The 22,343-nt window shown below is 42.3% G+C and overlaps 1 protein-coding gene across 2 annotated transcripts in view; it reads left to right on the forward strand.

Annotated features, from left to right (window-relative positions):
* Nucleotides 1-15,008: 15,008 nt before the first annotated feature.
* The window catches only part of SLC5A1 (solute carrier family 5 member 1), a 28,817-nt gene continuing 21,482 nt past the window's right edge, over nucleotides 15,009-22,343 (forward strand). The window contains exons 1-2 of one of the 2 annotated variants that reach the window (XM_027661647.1): nucleotides 15,009-15,101; nucleotides 18,794-18,865. In XM_027661647.1, coding sequence (XP_027517448.1) covers nucleotides 18,797-18,865 — 69 coding nt within the window. In that variant the 5' untranslated portion in view covers nucleotides 15,009-15,101; nucleotides 18,794-18,796. Of the gene's footprint in view, nucleotides 15,102-16,348; nucleotides 16,691-18,793; nucleotides 18,866-22,343 lie in introns of those variants that run through there. The other variant, XM_027661646.1, reaches the window with a different exon arrangement.

Below are 22,343 nucleotides of genomic sequence, written 5' to 3' on the forward strand. Positions count from 1 at the left end.
AATACTCTTATGTTTTATTCTAAAATATAGTACCTCACACAGTAGTAATATAAATTAAAGTACAGATTCTACAAACACCTTCCTAGTGGGCTGTTTTGTGACTCATGACTCACACCAGTGCTCTCAGGAAGAGCCTGCAGAGGCTGGAGAACTTGGTGGTCAAACAGGAAGGGGGCAGGTGTCCGTTGGCACAGGGTGTATTTTATTATTGGGACTGGAAAGTTCACTCAGTGTTCCTGACACGGCCATGGTCCATCAGGATCTGCACTCCTGGAGTGGATTTTTGAGTTTTGAAATTCACTTGTTTGCAGTAAACTTGAGAATTTTGGAACGAACTTGTGTGTAGAGACATGCAGCTGAGCCCAGCTAACAGAGTGCTTCCCAGCCCACCTTTCTCTCTTTAATGAGCAATTGTCTCATTCTTTCCTGCAAATCCAACAATTTCTTGAAATGACACCATAAAATGGTTGCTCTATCCTTGTATTATTTTTTGTTCTTATTAAGTTTTGTAGGAAAACCGTAGAAATAAAAAAACCCCCACCCAAACCATAAAATTTATAGAGAATAAATAGGATTTGTTCTGTGCTACTGTTATTTATGACAGTGTTGTTAAAAGTAATAATATCAGAGCACCTTTGGACTTGATACAGTGGCATTACAAATAAATAAAACATGCTTATAACATATAAATTTTAAATTGAAATATGAAGTAAATTTTGAAGTATATATGAAAGTTATAAGCTTACATATAAGACTAGATGTACTAAAAGAATAATTTTAGAGGAATTCAAATAAACTATGTGGATTTTTTTAAATAACATAATCCTATATGAAGACAACATAATGAGCTATATTTATTTATTTAAATACATGCATTCAGTAAAGGACAAAAAGGACTGAAAGTCAGAACACCTTGCCCTGCCCACCTGCAATCTCTGCAGCCCTGTGGCCTTTGGGATCATTATTTCACTGTGATAAGTGTCTTCTCTTGTGCCTTCAAAACCAACCGCCAGAACACATCAGCTCCAGCTCCTGGATATTCCCTGGGCTTGTCAGGGCAGGTACTTGGGTTTTGGACTTCACTGTGCAGGATCCACCCCAAATGCCCTTTGGTTTAAGGCAGGGAGCTGGAACAATGTCCAAACACCAACAGGGATGGATTTTAGGGGCTTAGTGTTTCTAAAATGATGAGAGTAGTAGGAAATACAGACTTCAGTTTTGCATTTGTTCTTCTACTGCCAAGGAAAAATAGTTCAGGGTGTCTTCCACTGATGACACTTTGTGTTTTGTTGGTAAATTGAACCCCTGTGTGGGTGGTTATGTGCTTTTCTGAAAATAAACAGCTCGGTACTTCTAGGCAGCATATATTGTGCTCTGGGTGTTGAGAATGTGGGAAAGGAATCTGGGAATGGTGGGAACACTATGGCCTGTGTCCAAAATCCATAGTTAGTGGAGACCAATAATTCATGTTTTCCTCAGCAGCCATCAGCAGCTATCTTTGGGTAGGATTAAATGAGCTGCATGTGCAGATTAAGAAGTCATGTAGAGCCTGGAGGGAAAACCTTGGGCAGTTATTGCTGTCCTCGTGTTGTTACTTCATTGGCAGGAGCAGCAAGATCTGAAGCTGTAATTTAATAAAGAGGATTTTCTTGAAGTTTAAAAACCCCAGGCTGTCATTGTTATATAGGCAAATAAAGGCAGAAGAAGTGCCTTTCCCAGGATGCCCCTGCAGGAGCACATTCCAGTGCTGATGTGGGTACTTTCATCCCTGGAGTGGTTTGACCCTCGGGATCTTTATGGCTCACGTACCTGAGCAGGCTGGATCTCACACCTGCAAGTTGTGCACCAGGGCCTTTAATTGCTTTTTGCTACCTTTGAACTGAGGTGGAGCTACTTACTGCCCTTGTTAATGGACCTGCTCTTGCTGCTTCAAAATGTTTTCTCAGAAAGTTATTAGTAATTTAGTATTTAGCCAATTCACAATATTTAATTTTCATTAGGAATCTACTTAAAGTGGCCTTAATTACCTCTTGTGTGATGTAACTTTGGACAGAGCCAAATCCCAGGGAAATGATGTTTTCTTACATCCTTTACTTATGATTGTAAACACAGAGGTGTTGGGCTGTTATGTTGATAAATGTGATTCAAAACATAAATTGACATAAAATTTCAGAACCAGTTTCCCAGCAGGTGAAGAGAATGAATACAAAATGGTTGCACCACAGTTGTCTGTGATCAGATTCACAACAACAACAAATTTTTCACTGGATAAAGTAATAGGCTAAAAATGTTTTCCCCTGAAAAACATACTTGTACCACGTTAAGCACAGTAATGCTCCTTAAATTTGGAGATAATGTTGTTTATTTCAAAGGGAGAAAAGTGTCTGTGTGTGTACAGGAGGAGGGGTGAGTATTGATTTGAGCAGTTGAGTCATGGCAATCGATTTACTTCTGAGTTCCTGGAGAATGGCCCTGCAGCTGGTGGTTCGTGACTGCCTCACCCCTTGTGTCACTGATAGGGCAAAGAGCTGTTCTGGTCTGAAGCAGAAAGTTGCTGTGCCTTGGAAGCTTTGTTGAACTGGGAATAATGATTTATTTCCAATGGTCGAATGATGCAGTGATGGCAACACTCACTGGTGAGACTGTGGCTGATGTCCCAGTTTACCAGCTTTATGGAAGTTGCCTCCTCCACACTTTTGTGATCGTAGAATATCCTGAGCTGGAAGGGACCCACAAGGATCGTCGAGTCCAACTGCTGGCCCTGCACAGGACAACACGCCGAAAACCCCAGCATGTGCCTGAGAGTGTTTTCCAAACATTCCTTGAGGTCTGGCAGGTTGGTGATGCTCTGTTGTACAGTGTTGGTTTTCAGTATCATTCCATTACATCTTGGGAAGTAGCAAACAGGGGCATTTCGTTTTAACATTCTTGATGTTCGGTGATGCTCAGCTTGGTGCAAGAGAAGTCAGGGAGTCCTGATTGCACTGACTGAGCCTGATGTGATGAGAGGACAGGAAACAAAAGAGGGTTCTCTGCTTACACAAGCTTGCCTGATGTATGAGTTTTGCTGTCTTCTTTTCTTCCCTGTGCCACCTGTAGTGGTTCAATGCACACCTTATCTGTTAATATCAGTTCTGTTCAATCTGATTTGTAGACATGTCTCTCATACTAATTGTTCCATTGTATGCTTTGGTGCTACTTCCACCTTCTTTCTTCCTCTCTGTCAATTAGATCCTGTTTCCACGTGTTTAATAATCCTTTCATTGTGTCTGTTGGTTCAGATGGAACAATGGAGCACTCCTTTTCTAGGTTTGGAATTTTTTCTTTCTGAAGTTTCTGATTGCTTTAGATAAACAAACCAAACAGATGAAGGCTGATAACAAAGACAAAATGTGGAGGGGAAAGAAAGGATTTGTGCTTTCTCCTCTGAGGAACATTTCAGGACTGTCAGTGAGCTGTGTTCAGCAGGACCCAGAGAACCTCTGCAGTTTTATAGCACAAAAAACAACTTCATTTTTATTTTCATGCCTCTCCATGTTGTGCCAGCGTATGTCTTCAGAACTGCATTAGGGTTTCTCTGCTCATGTTGTAGATTTTGGAGCCCTGGAAATTCCATCTGCTTGCTTTCCATAGAAGCTCTAGAAGCAGCACTGGTAGGATAAGCCTGACTCTCACCATGCATCAGCTCATTAACACCCTTCTGTTCCTGTCCTCTCCCTGACTCATGGGGAAACTCAGAAGCTCAGGAGTCTGTCTAAGCTGGCTGTTAAGTCAGGCTTAACTTCACCTTAGTTAATGGGATCTGGTTATTGTGTGTGTGAGGCTGGCAGGGGAGATGCAGAATGCAGAAGCTACTTCTAACTCTGCAGAGCTCTCTTTCCTAATATTTTTGGTCCTGTTGCCAATGGATGTCAGCCTCCCTTAACTCTGAGGACTGCATGGATTACTGTCAGTAAATGTTTTCAGGTGTTTATTGATCACATGGTTGTACTCTTTACTACTTGCATCAGAGTGTAAGGATATAAACAAGTTAATTACCTGGCACTTTGTGTTAGAGGTTCAGTGTTCCACTCCCTTTTGCCTGTTGCTGTTTTTACAGTGGTAGGAAGATTGGAGCCAGCAGTGATTTACATGGTGTTAATTATGTTTCTTGTTTCTATGGACATGATAAGCAAAAAAAAAAAAAAAGGACCTTTTCAGCATCATTTCCCACCTTCAGTCCATGCTGAAGACCAGTGTTGGCACAAGGTTTGTTTGCTGGTTTTTTCTTCTTTATAACCATAAGTTTAGTTTTCTGGGGAGTTGCACAGTTCTTCCATGCTTCTTTCTTTCCAAATGCATGCCTTGTTCCACAGAGTATTCAAATATCCTTTTGATAAAAACCCCTTCATTTTGTGTGGGTGAACAAACAGTGATTGTGTGGAAACCCAAACTTGGTGGGAACATCTTTGAGTGATGTGAACTCTTCGTAGAATGAGGCTTTTCTGGAATCTATAACACAGTCAGAAGGCATTGGATTGTGTATGATAAAGTGGAATTCTCTGCCTTTCACTTTCATTCAGGCTGAAAGTCTAGAAATACATGGAGTCACTGCCCAATTAGTGAAGTGATCTGTTTATCAGTATTTTCCAAACAGTACAAACAATGAGTGTTTCTGGTCAGTGTCTGTTCAAGAGGTAAAATCCACATCCTTTTGTGACCAGCAGCCTTCATCTCCCATCAGTAAAACCTTTTCAGAGTTGTACACAGAGCTTTGATTTTTGTAGTAAACCAGAATGTTAAAGGCACCTCAGAGTGGCACCGTCATGGTCTGTGCTGACTTCAGTCACAGGAGTCACCTCTGCCTGTGCATATTCATCAGAAATCTGTTTTTTCATCATTGTAGTTTGTGTAGTTGAGGATTTCTTTTCTGTGGATGTGAGACACCCTCTTGTGATCTTGAGAAGGTTTCCCAAAGCATGCTGAAGTTCTTAAAAAGACTGCAGTCTGTTTCCTGTAACAAGTTGTTCCGCAGAAAAATATGAAATAAAATAAGCTTTTTCTTTTTTCTCCAGGATTTCTTCAGGGTAAGCCACAGTGCAGCCTTACTGGACAAATTTAATTTCTGGAATATCATCCTGCTTTTTTTCGTTGTAGAATATTTAAGTAGATAACCAAGAAGTTAATGAAATTTACTGATGTAAAATAAGTGAGGATGGTCTTTGTATGAATAAAGCCTGAACCTTACAGATACTGAAACTGGGAGACTGCAGTTGGAGCAGTTCTGTAAAGACTGGGGAAGGCTCTTGCTCTTCTGCCAGTGTGGTCCTCACTCTGTCAAAGGGTAGATCCAGTCTCCTGAATCCATAATGTTTCAGAAACCTTATCAGCCAGGATCTCTGGCCTGGTCCTGTACACAGCTCATGTGCAAACCTTATTAAAAAGCACATAATGTGTTTGTTGCCAAGGAAACATAAGCCATTAAGCCCTAGGAGCATAATTCATAAAACCCAAATTTTAGCTATTAACATCTACTTTCTCCATTAGTGCCATGAACCCAACATGAAATAGCCTTGCAGTCTCCAGCTAATGGGAATGACACAACTGGGAAATGAGAATGGGAAACAAGGGATTGCAGTTCACTGAGCTCTAAGTGTGCCACAGTAATGGGAATGCAGGACTGGCTTTGTTTTCTTCTCCTGTGTTGATCATCCACTGAGCACCTGTTTATCCTACTCGTGTTACTGTGAATCACAGTAAAGGCAAGCCTTTGCCAAGCAGAGAAAGATCAGACCTACATTTTCCAAGAGGCCTATTTGGAATATGAAAATAAAAATTAGGAGTGGGAAAAGGAAATGATGAAGTATTTTCCACTGGCTTCAGTTTTAATATCTTAGTAATTTTAAATTTCACTTCTCTGGATTTTCTGTTATGAATATTCCATTACAATTAGCTAGCTCACAATGAGTTTAACACAAAATGAGGTTATAGATGGCATTTTGTATTTTTTTGTTTAGGTCAATCTCAATTTGCTCTTAAAATCTAGAAACTGTTTTCTTCTTCATCATCCTTCTCTTCTTAGGAATTACACTGGATTTGTTACTTTTTGTCATACTAATATTGCAAAGCACCTGGAAACTTCTTGTGAAGAATCCACTGCAGCTACACAGACACTCTTTGCCAAAATTTCACTGTGCTTGTGTTCTCGGGACTACTACTAGCAAAAAAAAAAAAAAAAAGAGGAGGGAAGTGAATGGGGCTCAGTTTTTGGCAGGTCTAAACTGTTAGTTGACACTCCTGTGCTGTCCAGGGCCACAGACAGTCAGGTCAGGCTGACCTGAGTTAGTGTTGGGACCTTGCAGTCACGGGTGTTCAGCTTTGGGATCAAGGAGTCAAAGGGAAGTCAGGGCCATTCCTGCCCTTTATTCTCACCCATTCCATTGATTTTGAACCGTCCTCTCTGTGTTAAAGAGGACAGTTAACACTGCTGTGTGAAAGAAGTGCTGAATTTGCTGTAGTGGGGTGAGGCTGGTGCACTCCTGGGACATGTAGCCTCGAACTCCAAGTCATCCCTGACAGTTCAGTGCAATGAACCAGTTATAGTCACTTGGTGAAGTCCATTGCCAGCTTTGCTCAGACTTTATTTGGGCACCTCCCTTGCAGCTCCTGAGAGGTCTGTGTAGGAACCAAAGTGTGATTAGGAGCTCCCAGACTTTGCCCCCACAGCACTAATGTGCTTTCAGCTCACGTGCAGTTTCTGTTCTGATTGGTGTGGCACTGAAGTGCACTCTGCTTTCTCCAGGGTTTTATGGGACTTTGCCTGATAACAACCTCAAGGATTTGGCAGTGAGTGATTAGTAAAAAACGAGTTTATGACTCTATTGACTTTTTTATTGGTGTAGTCGTGAGAACGTGCGTCAAAACTCTTGATTTGTGAGCTGTGACAGCACACCTGAATGCAGAGATGGGCTTGTCAAACAGCCTGTGCACCAAGGGGGACTTTGAAGAAAAGGAAACATGTCAGAGATCTCCAGATAACATAATTTAGCTTGAAATGGGCCTCCAGAGACCATGGAGGGCAGGGCTGCCTTCAAAGTTAGATCAGATTGCTCAGGGCCTTGTCCAATGAGATTTTGAAAACGTCAAAGAACAGAGATTTCTGTCTTTCTAGGCAACCTATTTCAGGGCTTAAGCACTTACACTGTATTTTGTCCCTTGTATATCCACTCACACTTTCTCCTGCCACAATCTGTGCCATTGCTTCTTGCCCTTGCACTGTTGCTTCTGAGAACAGTGGCTCTGTCCTCCATGTAACTGCCCTGTAGGTATTTGATGATGGCAGTTGGTTTCTTTTCCCAAACCTTCTCTTCTTGAGGCTAAACACACCCAGTCCCTCAGCCTCTCCTCACGTGCCACATGGTGCAGCACTTCACTGTGCTCTCTCCACTTACCAATATCCATTTGGTGATGAAAGGCTCCAGGTGGGACACAGTGTCCAAGGTGCTGCCTCATGAAGACGAGCAGAGTTCCCTGCCCTGGCTGCTGCCTGTGCTCTGCTGGTGCAGCCCTGGGTGCCCTCAGCCCTCACAGAGAGGCTGCCATTGCAGTACTTGTGCTGTTGGTGTACAAAAGGATGTCCTCAAATTATCTGTGTCCTGATATCCATGTGTTTTCCTCTGTAAAGTAAGAAATCAGGACAACTGTATAGTGTGGAAGTTTGTGGAGAAACTTATTCTTTGATATGAGCTTTTTCCAGGTTCAGTGTCAGGAAAAACACTGGGCTATCATAAGGACACTTGTGCTTCTTGAGTGCCTGGCTCCTGTCCCATTTTTGATCTCCATTCAAACACTTTTTGCTGTAGCAAAAAGCAGCCTGAAGTGCCAAAGAGCTGTTTTCCAGGCCACTCTTTCCCTTTGGAAGCTGGCAGCAGAGCTGCAGGCAGGTGGCTGTTGCTCAGGATACACCTTGCTGCTCCCCACAGAATACATCTAGGAGAGAGAAAGGGGCAGAAGGGACAGTGGAACAGATGGAAAGGGATGGCTGCTCCCTTACCCTTTAGGGTGGGATGCTACGCACTGTCAGACATTTTTCAGATGCTGACAAGTCATGCAAATCAAGCCTGAAGGGCTTTAACTTGTCCATCTAAACAGTGTCTTAGTCCAAAGTACAGGATTGTTCTGCAAATGCACTGAAACTACCAGTTTGTGGATTTGGAATGGGTTTTTGGATTCCAGGATTTTGGAATGGGAGAGACAACACTTCTGTTATTGGTGGGGACCCCAATGCTTATTTGGCAAAACAGCAACCAGCATGGAGCAATGTCATGGTTTGACAAGCAGGCACTGAGCAGTGAGAAGAGAAGCCTTGAAAGCTGGGCCTGCCACTGCTCTATTTTCAAGTGGTTTGGGACTTAAAACCTGCCACCACAACCTGGGAGGTGACACCAGCCATGTGGAAGTTTCTTGGCCCATTGTTGTGGATGCACAGGTGTTAGTAGCAGGTTCCTGCCTGTACCTTTAGGGAGTTGGCTTTACTGTTGTTACCTCTGACAATGAAGGTTGTCCCTTCCTGTCCCCAGAATGTTGAACAAGTATGTCCTGGTGGATGTTATTTAACAGTGATTTGCCCATAAGGGTCACCTCAGTTCTGACTGGTCTGAGGCCCCGTGTTGGATTCATTGAAGCATCTGATCATGAGGAAAAGTCTTACCTGGTAAAATGAGTCCCCTTTCTATTATTGCCAATTGTCTGGACTCTTAAGGAATCATTAACAAGTAGTAAAATAATAGCCACCATAAATCACTTTGGTGTCCTGTGATTGTACAAGAACGATTACTATTCTCTGCCCCTTGTGATCTCCTTGGAGAAAGTACAATTTAAATACTATTTCAGTCAAGTGAGGTCATTTCTAATGAATGAAGGTGTAAAAACAGCTTTTCACGTGTTTCCTAGTTTGGAGACTCAGCTTTCTTATGGAAACTCCTATCACTGATACATAGGAAATCTCTTAGGATTTCTCAAAGTGGCAATATAATGTAAAAATGAATGTTTCAGGATTTGGAAAGAATTCCAACAAGTTACAAATCCACAATTTTCCAACAAACACACAGTGCTACTTCTCTGACAACTGAAAGGGCCTAATTGGTGTAGTCATCATTTTTTTTTTAATAAATGTGTGGTTTGCTTGCTCTCTAAAGTAATCAGATCAGATTTTATCTCTGAGCACAAATGGAAGTTCAGACTCTTAACTGTCCCTCTGGGCTACACCTGGAGTATTCTGGAATGTGAATATCCCATTCTATCTGTGATCTTTGCATGATCTCCTCAGAACATTTACACTTCTTTTGCATGAGCTTAAATGAGGATCACCCACATTTGAAGAGTTAGAAGAGATTTTTGCTATTCCAGGACTAATCTCTGAGAGTAGATTGTTAGCCTGTATTCCAGTGTTACGTATTCCCTCTGTCTGGATAGATGGAAGCTGCATTCTTACCCGGGGCAACGTCAGTGCTCACCCTGATCTACACAGCTGAGTCTTACAGTCCTCAACACAGTTTCCAATAAGGAATGTCCTGATGATATGAAACTTCTTAACTGATGCTGAAAAATGTTCCAAATTTTACACACCCTTCTTAAACACAGTGTACTGCACTGTGCAACTGCAGCTGAATCACAGCAGTCCCACACCTGCAGGATTGTGAAAGTTCAGGCAGTGCAGAGCTCAGCCTTCCTCTGTGCACAGGGACAGAGAACCTGTCATCAGTGTTTGTCTCCTTGCCCAGTTACCACCCCCTTCACATTCACACTCTGTAGTATCTGCTAGGCTGCCCAAAGCTTTATTCCCTGATAGATGAACACACGTGGATTTTACATACTGTTGTGTTATTGTGTGTGGGAAAACCATAGGAATTATTCTTGCAGGTGTAAATACTGGAGTGAACATAGCTGCTGAACAAGTTGGATGTAGTTCTGCCCTATTCCATGTATCCACGACAGATCCTGCTGGGCCCTGAACTTCCTGGCAGTTAAACAGGCTGTCAACAGCTCTCCCAGCCCACAGGAGCTTTTCCTTTTAGCAGTACTCCTTGAAAAATAGGTGGAGTTGATATGTCCTGCTGCTAAAAGTGCTATTAGGCTTCTCTCCCCTCCTTTCAGTATTGGTATCATTGTCTTGTACATGGATGTGTCAGTGTTTCATTTAATATTGTTGAGCTGAATAATTTGCTATATGAATGTAAATGTGTATTCTGGATTGCAGCTACACATTGTGCTGTGGATTGGATGAATGAAAAATATTCCTCTAATGACTGGGTTTGGTAGAAATGATAATTTTGTATCAAATCTTGGAGCAGGAGCCTGACACCACTGAAGAGAAAGAAAGAGGGCTACAATGCTGACTTTTTTAGTTGCTTTATGCTAATCTTGGGATGGCAGGAATGCACAAAACAGTTCCAGGAGGTTTTCTTCCTGAAGAACATTTCTTCTGATGGAGAGGATCCATAAATGGGTACCACTCTCATCCCCTGTATTCCCTAGTTCTGTAGTGCTTTGGGGAGCACCTGGTTTGGGGAATACCTGCTCTTCCAGTTCGCTGGGCCTCCTGGGGGTTTGGAGTTGACAGATAACAGGAAAGATGCAGCTTTTGAAGCAGTGTATTCCTGAATATTTTCCCTCTTGTGCATTCTTAGGCAGCAATCACCCTCTGTGCCCCTGTAACAAGGATGGGCAGGTGGTGATAACTCTGGGAATGCTGATGGCTCCTTGCCTGCTCCTCTGCTTTAGGCCCCGCTTCAAATGCAAAGCGCCCCCAGCACAGTTTGAAACGTGACCTCTGAAACATCAGCAGCCCGTGGACAGGGGGGATTTAGCAGTGCCAAAACTGGAAGAGCTGATTTGTTTTAACGAGAGCTGTGGACATTTGCAAAAGTTTCCTTCCTGTAAAGAGTCTTATGTTTAATTATCAGTTTGTCTGTGTTGTTTAGCTCTTACATCACGACGTGAGGAAACAGAGCTCACAGCACCTGTAAGGAACCAGCGGGGGTTTTTGATGTGCTGCTGGCAGCAAACACTCAGCTCAGAATGTGAGTGACTGGCTTGTGCCTCAGCCACAGTCCTGGAAACACCCACACCCTTCAAGTGGCATCCCTGCTCTTGTCCCCATGGTCTGACACCCGTGGGGAAACCTCCCGGAAATACAGCACATGCACTGGTAAACAAGTGTCCCACCGACTGAAACAACACAGATCTAATGGATAAAACTGTTCATCTCGCAGCTCTGTGACTTATAAATCCTTCTAGATATGTGCAACTTCCTAGAAACTAACAAAATCTATCCAGAGACTGCCTCACACTGATTTTGGGGGAGATACCTCTGCACAAATGTATCTGGTAATTTACCGATATTTTTTGTTTTCAGAAAATATTAGTATATTTTTTGCACTCTTCATGTTTGTTATTTCCAATTCTCTCATTATTTTCCCAACTGTGATCCATGTATGATCTTTTTTGTTGTTGGTTGGGGTTTTTTGTTTGTTTGTTGGTTTTTCCTTCCCCCAAGTAGGGATTTGCAGGCAATTCTTTTCCCTTTTATCTGACCAGAGGTTCCTGTGTTTCACTATTCCCTTTCTGACCAATTTATTCTCCAATAGCGAAGAGCGTTTATGCCAAATATGAATATGATCTCTTTCAGCCCGGATTCCTTAAAGAATGTTTCCCCTGGGTTCTCTCCAACAATGTTTTCTGTTTTCTCTCATTTTCAAGAATCTTCATATTGTGTTTTGTACAGTATTATTCAGATTTTGTCCTCATTTAATTTTCCAGCCAAACACTGTACAAATAATAGGCTTAACTGAAGAGCCCCTGGGACCCTGTAGAGCAAATTGGACATTTTTATTAGGCTATTACATTAGCAGATTATGATCTTTTCCCTCTTCCACTTAGATTTCTTTAATCAAATTAACCTGTCAGATACAATAAATAATAATAATGTATTTGTTGCTGCTTATTGCTGTAGGGCAATGAAAACATACCCACAAGGGCTGAGGCTATCCCTTGTTCCTGAGGGATTACACTGATTTTGAGGAAATAGAACATGAGCAACTGAGGTGTTCACTGGGTCACCTGAAAAACTGGAGAATTATTTCAGTGGAAGGGGCATCAACAGCTCATCTCCTGTTCATTTCTCTCCTGCATTTTATGCAGTGGAGATACTGTTTTCCCTAAAGCATTTCTAAAACATGAGTGGCAACAATATTTGGGAGAGTTGTGATGATGTTCATGCATCTGGGTAATTCCTTCCATTATTTAGTTGTAGCTATAGCAGAACTGGCAGATCAGCATCCCTCAGTATCCATCTCTAAAAGATATTTTTCTGGACACATTGTTTTAGGGGAAAAGTAGGAAACTCCCAAGAGGGATTAGCAAGCCTCTAACATATACAAAGTATAATGGATTAGATCATGAGAATAAGAAATAATGTGTGCTACTTAGCCTATTATTTATGAGATAATAATCGTAGTTCTGTTTTAATGAGAATGCTACTCAATTAAGAAGTTGCTTGTGGGGAACAATCTGCCCCATTGTCAGGTGGCTAAACCTGGTGACAGTCTACACTGGTTCTGGGGAGTAATTTTTAATCTAGTCTTCAACTTTTTAGTGCCAGTGGAAATTCAAACCCATCTATTGCCATTAGTCCTCCCCTATTAATCTCCCGAATTATAAGAATTAATAAAATACTAATAAAACAAAAATAAATTAAATTATTTGCTGTCTTGACCTATCCCATATGAAGAACAGAGTCCTGAGACTGTTGTTTTTCTAACAGTGGCAATGCTGAGATACTTCAGGGCTGAGTGATTTTAGTGATCACACAGAGATAATTGAATCACTTGCTGAAGAAGTGAATAAATTTCCTTGCTTCACTTCTGTTGGTCTATCTGCATATAGACCTTTCTTTTTATGTCCTCTGATATTTCTCCTCTGTAGAGATACTAATCAGAAAATTAGTCCTGAAAGTGTTCCTTTTTTATCTCTTTAGTCTCTTGATAAATATGTGGTTTTGTTCACATTTCTTAATCTGATCCTCTTAGTGAATAAGAATAGAGTGACCTTGCCTTCCATCTGATAACATTTTAGGAAGGCACCTGTTTTCCTACTGATTTTTTTTCTTCTACCTACATTATACTTTCTGGACTTTGGATCTTTTTTCCTTTCAGTAGTTCCTCTTCAGTTGATTCCATGTTTTAGTTTTCCACATTTTTGTCCTCCTTCTGTGACTAAGTTTTCTAATTAGACCCAAGTTTTGCTCACTTAATCAAAATTGCAGAAAGAGAAAAAGGACTTGTGGCATCAAACACAAGGTGTTAACAATCCTCTTGTCTCCTGTTCTAACTGCCACCTTCTATTATTAGAACCATTTTAGGAAAACTGTGCTGAGAGCCTTTGAACTTATATTTTGTCCACTTGTAAATATGAGCTCTTTTCCAAGTTCATATTACATGGCTAAGAAACCATAAAAGGAGGGTAGAGAATTTACTAACAAAGTATGTGACCTTCTGCAAGAAAAAGAACTGCAGAGTTCAGTCTGGTTTTGTCTTTTATTAATTGTACAAAGGATACTGTCTAAATTAGCATTTCTGAAGAGCACCCGAAAAAGAGCTCTGCTTGCTTTATCAAGAAATTTGGAGGGATGCCAGAGAAAAGATCAGAAGAGTTCCTCAGTGGGAGGCACTTTGCATGCTGATGCATCTTTCTCTTTGTTTGTAGTTTGTTTGTTTTACTCTTTGCTTTATCATTTGCCCTCCTCAGGAGGAAGACGTACACACAGTTTTGTCAGACACCAGCCTAAGTGGCAGTAATTCTGTAATTTTCTGTGCTTCAGTTCCATTTTCTAATGACAACAGAGCAATTGCAGTCTCTGCCTAGTCCTGTAGAGATACTAATCAGAAAATTAGTCCTTAAAGTGTTCAGTTTTGTTAGATCATGAGGATCTACCTGCCCTGTGCCCTGTCAGACAGTGGGGCCTCTGTCAGCCCTGCGGTTACACAGCGGGAGTGCAGAGCCAGGACATTATTCTCTTTGGGCTCCATCCCAGTCTGGGGTGGATTTTGAACCAGTTACTCACTGATTTGTAGCTATCTGTGCTCCAGTCCATTCCCTGTTTTTCAGGTATGAACAGAAATGTTCCTGATAAGCTGAATGTCATCAGGCTCAATCCAGAGGGGAGCAATCATTATAGGCATGGATCAGAGTCACTGTGTTATGTTACTTAAATTAATTGGTTTTCTCACTCCCATTAAAATCTCTCTTAGCTCACAGGGAAGGGGAGAGACATTTCCTCAATGTATCAAATTATCTGTCAATTTGTCTAGTGTTGGAACCCTAAACCTGCTTGAACAGACCTTTCAGGCTGCTGAGAGCAGCCCCCAAAGCACATTGCTGGTTGTGAGTGAGGAGAGGTGTCATTGTGTCCATGCCACATTCACTCATCACATCAGGAGCTTTACTCCTGCTTATCTTTGAAAGCTTTAATGCAAAGGAAGATTCAGCCTTTTTCAAATCTGAAGATTTGGCTGACCTTTCAGAGACCTTTTGTGTGCACTGAATTCATGAAGTGAATCACTGGATACACCAACAACCTCCCAGTACAAAGCTTCCAGGTTTCTCTCTGGGCTGTGGATATAAGGATGTGGAGATATTCAGAGCCTTGACAAAGCTGCCTCTTCTTCTGACAGTCTGGTAGATGATGCTTGGTTTGTGTTTGTGGCCTACAGAAATAGAGCACAATTAAGTTTGTGTCTACTGTACAGAAAGATAGGAATTGTGTGATTATTATCTTTTAGACATTGATTCTCCATTACTGTTTCAAACCTTGGAATCTCGTCGTTGTGGTTGCAGCAGGAGCTGTGGACAGGAGGCCGAGGTGTTTCTCAGCCTCTGAGCTCTCTTTTGCTGAGAACACAGTTCCTGACTAATGTTTTCTTTGCTTTGCCTCTGTAGACTGACACAGAAATGGAATCCATGAAAACCAAACTTTTTGTGAGTTGCAAGGACCCCTGCGTCAATCTCTGTAAAGAAGTGCCATCTGCAGCCTATCTTAGGCAAACTCTTTCCTGATAATTAAGGTTAGTAAATAAGTCTTTTATTTTCCACTGAAATACACAGCAGGGAAGGTCGCAGCCAATGGGAATTTTGGATGCTCAGCAGCTTCCAGGGTTAATTTTTTCTCTGTTGGGACTTTAAGCTAACATTTCACAGTCCTGCAGGACAAACTGAAGAATGTGTTTTGGGGGAGATCCCTAAACTATCAGAGGATAGCAATATTTTATAAGAGTATAGGTGCTCAAACAACAGAGAGATTTTAATTTTATTCTTATAAGTAATCACTGTATTATGGCTTCTTTACTGCCTTTCTTAGCCACAATTACCAAAGGGTAGTTTACCCAGGAAAAAATCATTACAAACCAACAGAGCCAGACCTCGATTTCATCTCCTGAGGAAACAACACCTGCAAGATCAGCCAGGCCTGCTGTGCTTCCCATGTCCTGGACTGCTTGTTCTGCTCAGTGTAACTTCAGGGTCATGTTTTACTCCCAAAAGGCAGCCTAGGCAGCTGTAAATGAATAATGATTCCCCAGGATCAAGCAGAGAGTAGGACTCTCAGGTATCCCCAGAGCCCAGAAATGTGCCTGGCACCTGTATCTATTGTTTTAAATATCCTGGATTTCTCTGGCCTCTTCTAGTGCAGAGGATAACAGGCATCCTTTGGGGAACCTCCCTTACTCAGAGCTGTGAGGATCTGTCTGTAATCAGTGTGTTCCACCCAGTGTTTGTGACTGGGTGTTTTACTTAGCTTAATTCTAAAGAGGAGCAAATAAAGGGAGAGCAGACCCAAGCTCTGATGAACTTTGAACTTATTCAAATGTGAAGCTGAGTAGCTACAATAGAGAACCAACAACATCATGGTCTAAAAAGCATGGAAGCATGGAAGCCCAGTAAGGTCCTGGGTCCAAATCTGATGTTCACAAGCATCTTTACCTGTATCCATGGGAGCAGTGTGAGCAGATTCAAGTTGTCTCTTTCCCAGAAACACAGGGCTGTTTCTCCATTGAGTAATGCTGCTGAGTTGAGAGGTGACATAGAGGCTGTCCCAGATCCTGGACCCCTGGGTTTTCCCCAAGTGTGAGGTCACTCCTCACAGGTAATTGCTTACCATCATCATCTAAAAGAACTACATCTTCCGTGACTAGATTTACAGGTACAACCACTTAAAAAAAAAAAAGTCCTCACCCACAGTGAGGTAAATATGCAGGTTTATTGCTGCCAAGCCACTCCTTTCCCTGTCATTCCTTCTCTGACATCTGCTCGTGGATGTTAAAACCACGAGCACCTTCAGCAGGAGCGCTGAGCTCTGAAATCTGCAGCACCTGTTACAGGAACACTATTTGGGAAGGAGTTGTTGTCCAGGGAAAAGCAGCAGCTTCAATTTGTGTCCCATGGGAGACAAGTGAATCTGAAGTTATATATTATATAAGGCATAGGGAATGACAGCAGTTCATCATTAACCTGAACTCTGCAAGAAGCACATAAGGAGAGAAAGAAGAAGAAAGCCAGAGGAGCAGCCAGGATGGAATCCACCGTAAAGATCAACAATGCTGCAGACATCTCTATTATTGTCATCTATTTTGTGTTAGTTCTGGCAGTGGGACTATGGGTACGTTGGGATTTTATTTTATTTGGGTTTACTTAATGAGTACAATGTTGGGAAGATGGGTCAGTAAATGAAAATGTATAATTGCATAAAGATTTTGGTGCTTAATTGAGTTAGCAAGTGCACAGTGGGCAAAATGTGGGTATTTATTTGCTGTAGAGGAGCTGGTAACGCAGGGAGGCATCCCTTTAGGTGGATGAATGGGACTAGTGGGAAAGGTGAAGTAATGAGGTTTGTGTGGGATGGGGCTCAGAAATGTGATCAGTAAAGACAAGGCCAGCCAGGGTCCCTGGGAGAAACAGGCTGGAGGGCAGAGATGGGGTTTGGCACAGAGCACTGGGACTGCCAGGAGAACTGATGGTGTGAGGGGATGCCAGAGGAAATGGTGAGGAGGGGGAGTTGCAGAGAGGGGAAAGGGCAGTGAGGTGGTGTGACTGTAACACTGCAGCTGTGCTGGGACACACGGGGAGGGCAGTGAGGTGGGGTGACAGTAACTCTGTGACTGTCACAGATGGGGAGGGCAAAGGAAGGGATGAGTCCAGGTTGTAGGTGCCATTTGAGGGAAGCATTGCTGTGGCTGTTTCTTGCCATCAGATCCTTGACTCCAGGGTGCAGTGCCACTGAAAGTGTGAGGCAGGAAGAGTTTCAGGGGTGGGAAGTGCTGGCAGTGCCTGTCTGCTCGTGATCCAAGCGCTGTGGTGCCTCCTGCCCTCAGCCAGCAGTGCCGGGTGTGTGAGGGCAGCTTGGAGCCTCATCCCAAACAGAGCCCAGTGCTCACACAGCCAGGGGAGAGAGGCAGGGCCCATCCCAGGGTTGTGACCCCAGAGCTGAAGGTTTTGAAGAGAATGGGTCAATACTCTGAGCTACAAAGGCATGAACAGTGGAATGTCACTGAATTCCAGTTTCCTTGGGGCAAACTCTCCTGGTCACCTGAACACTTGACCATTAACCAGTAGAGAGGAGGCATTGCCCCTCAGGAATCCTCTGCTTTCCAGGAGCATCCCAAGAACATTTCACAGTGCAGAGAAGCCAGCTGCAGAACAAACCTCCCTTTCTAGTAGCCTGGCAATGTTTCGAAGAGCACCAAAAATTTAGGATCTGCACAGAATGGACACAACCTTTTCTTTGCCTCTCCACCATGGTAGTAAAGGCCAAAATAGAAAAAAATCTGAATCCCCACTCCAGCAGAACACCTCGAGATCTGGCAGGAGGGAGCTGGGTCTTTGCTACAAAGTCTGGCAGTTGCTGTAGTTGAACTTTATATTAAATGTCTGTGACAATAAAGGGTTGATCTGTGGCTTCTCAGGCCAATGTGTGCTGAGTTAATCCCTGGAACTGTTTCTTTCCAGCCACAATGTCCTCTTTATTGGGCAAATGCTTATTCAGTTGCCGTGTGTAATTAAATGTAAATCTATCATATTTACTTCCTTTCTTCAGCATCAGAAGAAAAGGTCTGGCTAATTTTTTTAAGTCTTTTTTCTTATTTACCTGTTCAAAGTGCATCAGAGGAGACAATGGGAATCCAGTAAATAATGCCTCAGGGTCATTAACAAAAATTGGAGGAAGCTTCCCTCTAAGGCCCATCCCTTAACAAATACAAAATGAGTTTCTGAAAAGGAAATTTTAGCTGGCTTCTTTTTTTGGAACTTCAGAGAGAAGCAGGCACAGTGCTGATATCACAACAAGAAAACAGATATATGTAGGGGCTGGATATTATTAAGTTAAAAAAGCTGCACAGTTTCTGTTAATAAACTTGTACCTTACAGTCTTTTTTGATGCCTGAATTCAAAGGTGTTTTACCCCAATTAATAGTTCATATGAGCTTTTATTTGAGTGATCTTTTTTTTTGTGAAATTTCATTTTATTTTAATGTTTCACACTATGTGAAAGGTGAAGCAATGAAGCTTGAATGGTTAATGTAGACCTAGGTAAAAGAATCATTGTTCATTATTTCCTTCATCATAAGGTTGTTCTTTTTAGTCGCCCTTTCACTTTACCCTCCCTGTGTGTTTTATCCCTTCATTTGAGCTGTTTGTTCTTAGTCTGTGTATGGTGCCTATTACACTTAAAATATGATTAAAACTCTCTTCCTTCCTTGTTTTCCAGGCTATGTACTCAAGCAACCGAGGGACGGTGGGAGGGTTTTTCCTGGCAGGACGGAGCATGATTTGGTGGCCGGTGAGTGCTGTAAATTGGACTATAACATTATGTATAAGTCTTATCCATAAGGGCTCTAGTCCTTAGATATTAAGTTTCTCCACAGTGCTGTTGAGACTGTGGTGGCTTTGTTGTGAAGATGCAAACCCCCCTCTTTCTCCAGCCGTGGTGTCACAGGGCAAACTGCACAACCTCAGCCACTGGATAGGCAGGGAAAAGTGTTGGGGACAGTTGCTCTGAGCTTGTCTTGATTATGTGACCCCTTTGTTTGAACACTGATACATTGGTAATGTCAATGCAGAGAAGTCCAGTTCTTTGCCTTTCAGCCCACTTTAAAACTTTTTAATACTGTGAATCTATTACTTTCACTGCACTCAAAGAAGCTGGCTCATTTTGAGGTTATCACAGAGAGGAATTAATTTACTGAAATTATCCCTTTTATTGCTCTATTGTTTCCACTTTTCATAACAAGTGCTGTTCTATGCAAGGAGAAAATCCTGGAAATATTCTGATACATTATTGGTAAAATATAGTTTAAATTTATTTAAAGATTATCTGTGACTTACACTGTTTGTCTTCTGTGGCTCTGTATTATCTTCCAAGATAGAGGAGTCACAGACACAAAGTGTTTCTAGCCATCCATCAGGCCTCTGGCAGAAATTATATTAGAAACAATTATCTATTTCTTCCAGACCATACAGTCTTTTTAATGTAACTCATTAGAAAAGCAGAAAACTTAGACAAATGTGCATTTTCTGTATTACTTCTGTTGTACATGCTTCCATTTGCTTGAATGGAATTCCACAACATTCCTGATCTTGCATTCAGTCTCGATAAATGTTTTTTTCACCTCATTAAGACTTGTGGGTTAAGACTTTTCTCACATTGACTCATTTACAGGACCAGGACAGTGAGAGTAAATATTTGTTGTCCAAAAATTTAGGATTTAGGAATTGTCTTAAAGTAGGCTGCAGAAATACCTACACACCTTTCAGTCTTGTGCTTCAGAGAGCTGCTCTCTTTAGGGACATGAAAGGATTAAAGGTCAATGACAGTAGAAGGATTCCTCATTTGTTGTAGTAGATCTAAGAAAATTCAGGTCCTATTGTAAGACTGAAGGCAGAGAAAGTTTCCAAGTTATTTTAAGATAAACCTCATAATTCTAGGAGTAGAGAAAAAACCCCCAGATTACTTTGCTTAACTGTCAGTTAAATCAGTGGGCTGGTTTGAACCTTGTGCAATCCTGTCTGCCTGTCAGGGGGAACATGAATATCCTTTTATGCAGATGTAAATGAGGGTGGAAGCAGCAAGGCAGGAAAGACTCACCGTAGAAGACTTGTGTCTTGCTGCAGTGGCACTGAGAACTCCTAATGATTGCCCTGAGGCCTGGGGGAGATTATCTGGCAGGAGTCCTCTGCCAACACAAACCCAAGAGATCCAGCAAGCTCCCTCCCTCCAGAGGGAAGCTAACAGGGATCACCCCTTCCCAAACTCTGAGCTCAGCATGGACAAAGTGCTGGTCTCCATTGGAGTCCTGGATCTCCCCTTCCATCCTTCCCTTTGGAATGCCAGGAGTGTCTTCCTGTGCCATAAAAATAAACCCTTCTTGCTCTTCTTCCTTGTATCACTCAAAATAAACAAACAGCAAGCACTCTAAACCCTCAAACTAAATACTATGTCAGCAGCACCACCGTGGAAAGTTTGCCTTGGATCAAAAGAGATTCCAAAACACCAATTCCCACAGGTTAGCAGGCAGATGGGATGTCCAGCACCCACTGCAAACTGGGCTGAAAGGACAAGGAAACCAATGAAAGTATAGAAAGTTCAGACAGAGATGTGATCTCAGTTCTGCCACAGCCAGAGCTGAGTGTGATGTTTTACTTTTGTGCCTTGACTTCTCATTTGTGCCACGTCAGGGCTGACCCGGAGTGGTTCCTGATAACCCCAGCACATTCCCACAGTTGGGGTGTGGGAGTTGTTTTGCAAGAGGACTCTTGTTTGTGGGATTTCTCCCCTGCCATTTCAGGATAATGACCCTCATGTCATTGCTTTCTGGAACAGAGAAAAATGAAGAAAAGAAAATCCTTCCACAAACTTGTTATAAATTTAATTCCCTCACAGTAAGTGTATTTTTCAGCGGTTGTGCTCTGTTCTGTGCTCTGCAGGGCACCCACAAGTGAGTTTTCTGACCCCACAGGGGAAGAGGCTCATTTGCAGTGTATTAGGATCTCTTACTGACAATCTGGAAAGGGATTCTATTCTGTTCACTGAAACAATATAATAGCTGTGATTTAGTAGATAGGAGGAGACCCTGGTAACCAAGGCTAGAGGTTACTCCCACTTTTAGTATGGATTTTACATGTTTGTCTGTCACTGGCAAATTGTTGTATGATTCAATTCTCAAGGTATAAAGTAGGAGCAAGACATTAATCCTGGGCCAAATTCTGTCCTGCCTTGGCTCTGATTGTTCTGTTCCACAGAGCCCATGAAGGTTGTTCGGTATTTTGCAGAACCAAGCCCACAGATTTCTGGCTGTTCTGCTGAGGGGATAGGTCCCTTCTGTGGCAGCTCACTGAAATCACTGCCCTTGTGCTGTGGATGAGCCAACTCAGTAGTTCCAGTAGTTCATTAGGGTTAAAGTTGTACAATTACATTCTCACAGATTACCAGAAATTGAAACCTGTCATTGGTTAATCATAATGGCATGAAATGCTTGCCCTTTCCACAGTCTTTTTATAGAAACTGAGAGAAGAATCTTCAAGAAACTGGGTTTGATCTCTTGGGCTTTGAGGGAAATATCTTCGGGAAAGACTCATATGGCTCTTTAAATCCTCTTAACCAGCTCTGCTTTTCCCAAAAAGACACAGGGAAGCTCAGGGCAAGTGACAATTTTGTAGCAAGGGGCCTTGCCAACCCATTTTGAGCTCCCTTTGCCAGGAAAAGGAGTTGGGGTGAGCCAAATACTTGCTACCACTGCAGGAAATGAAGTATCCATTCCTGGAGAACAGTCAGCTTTGGTAGGAGCCACTCTTGCAGGATTATCAGCCTGTCATGCACAACTGAAAACCTCAACATCCTCTTTGGAAGCTTTCCTGCTTTGGGATTTTTTCCTTCAGTTTCTGTAGTTTTGCAGACAGAGCTGTCTGCAAAAAATTATGGGTTACCTTCTCTACCTCAGTTCCTGAGGCATGAGTGGTAATAGGACAAAGAGTATCTGCTGGGCATCTGAAGGCCAGCTGTGGTTAGGAAGATTTGCTGGATGGTAGGTAGGAAGGATGCAGGTCAAGGACATACCACACTTCAAACAGAAATGTAACTCAGCTTGTTTGTTGTCACGTACCTGTTGATCTTTGTGAGACAGATAAGAATTAGGGAAAAAAACCCCAATAGATTTTTGCTTCAGTTCTGCATGGCTTATCTCCCTGGCCATCAGAACTGACCATGGGTATGATTTCTCTGATCTCTGGAGCCAGCTAAATTTTACATATTCTCAGAATTT

This window comes from Corapipo altera, unplaced genomic scaffold, assembly GCF_003945725.1.
Source record: "Corapipo altera isolate COAL_440 unplaced genomic scaffold, ASM394572v1 150, whole genome shotgun sequence".
Lineage (NCBI taxonomy): Eukaryota > Metazoa > Chordata > Aves > Passeriformes > Pipridae > Corapipo > Corapipo altera.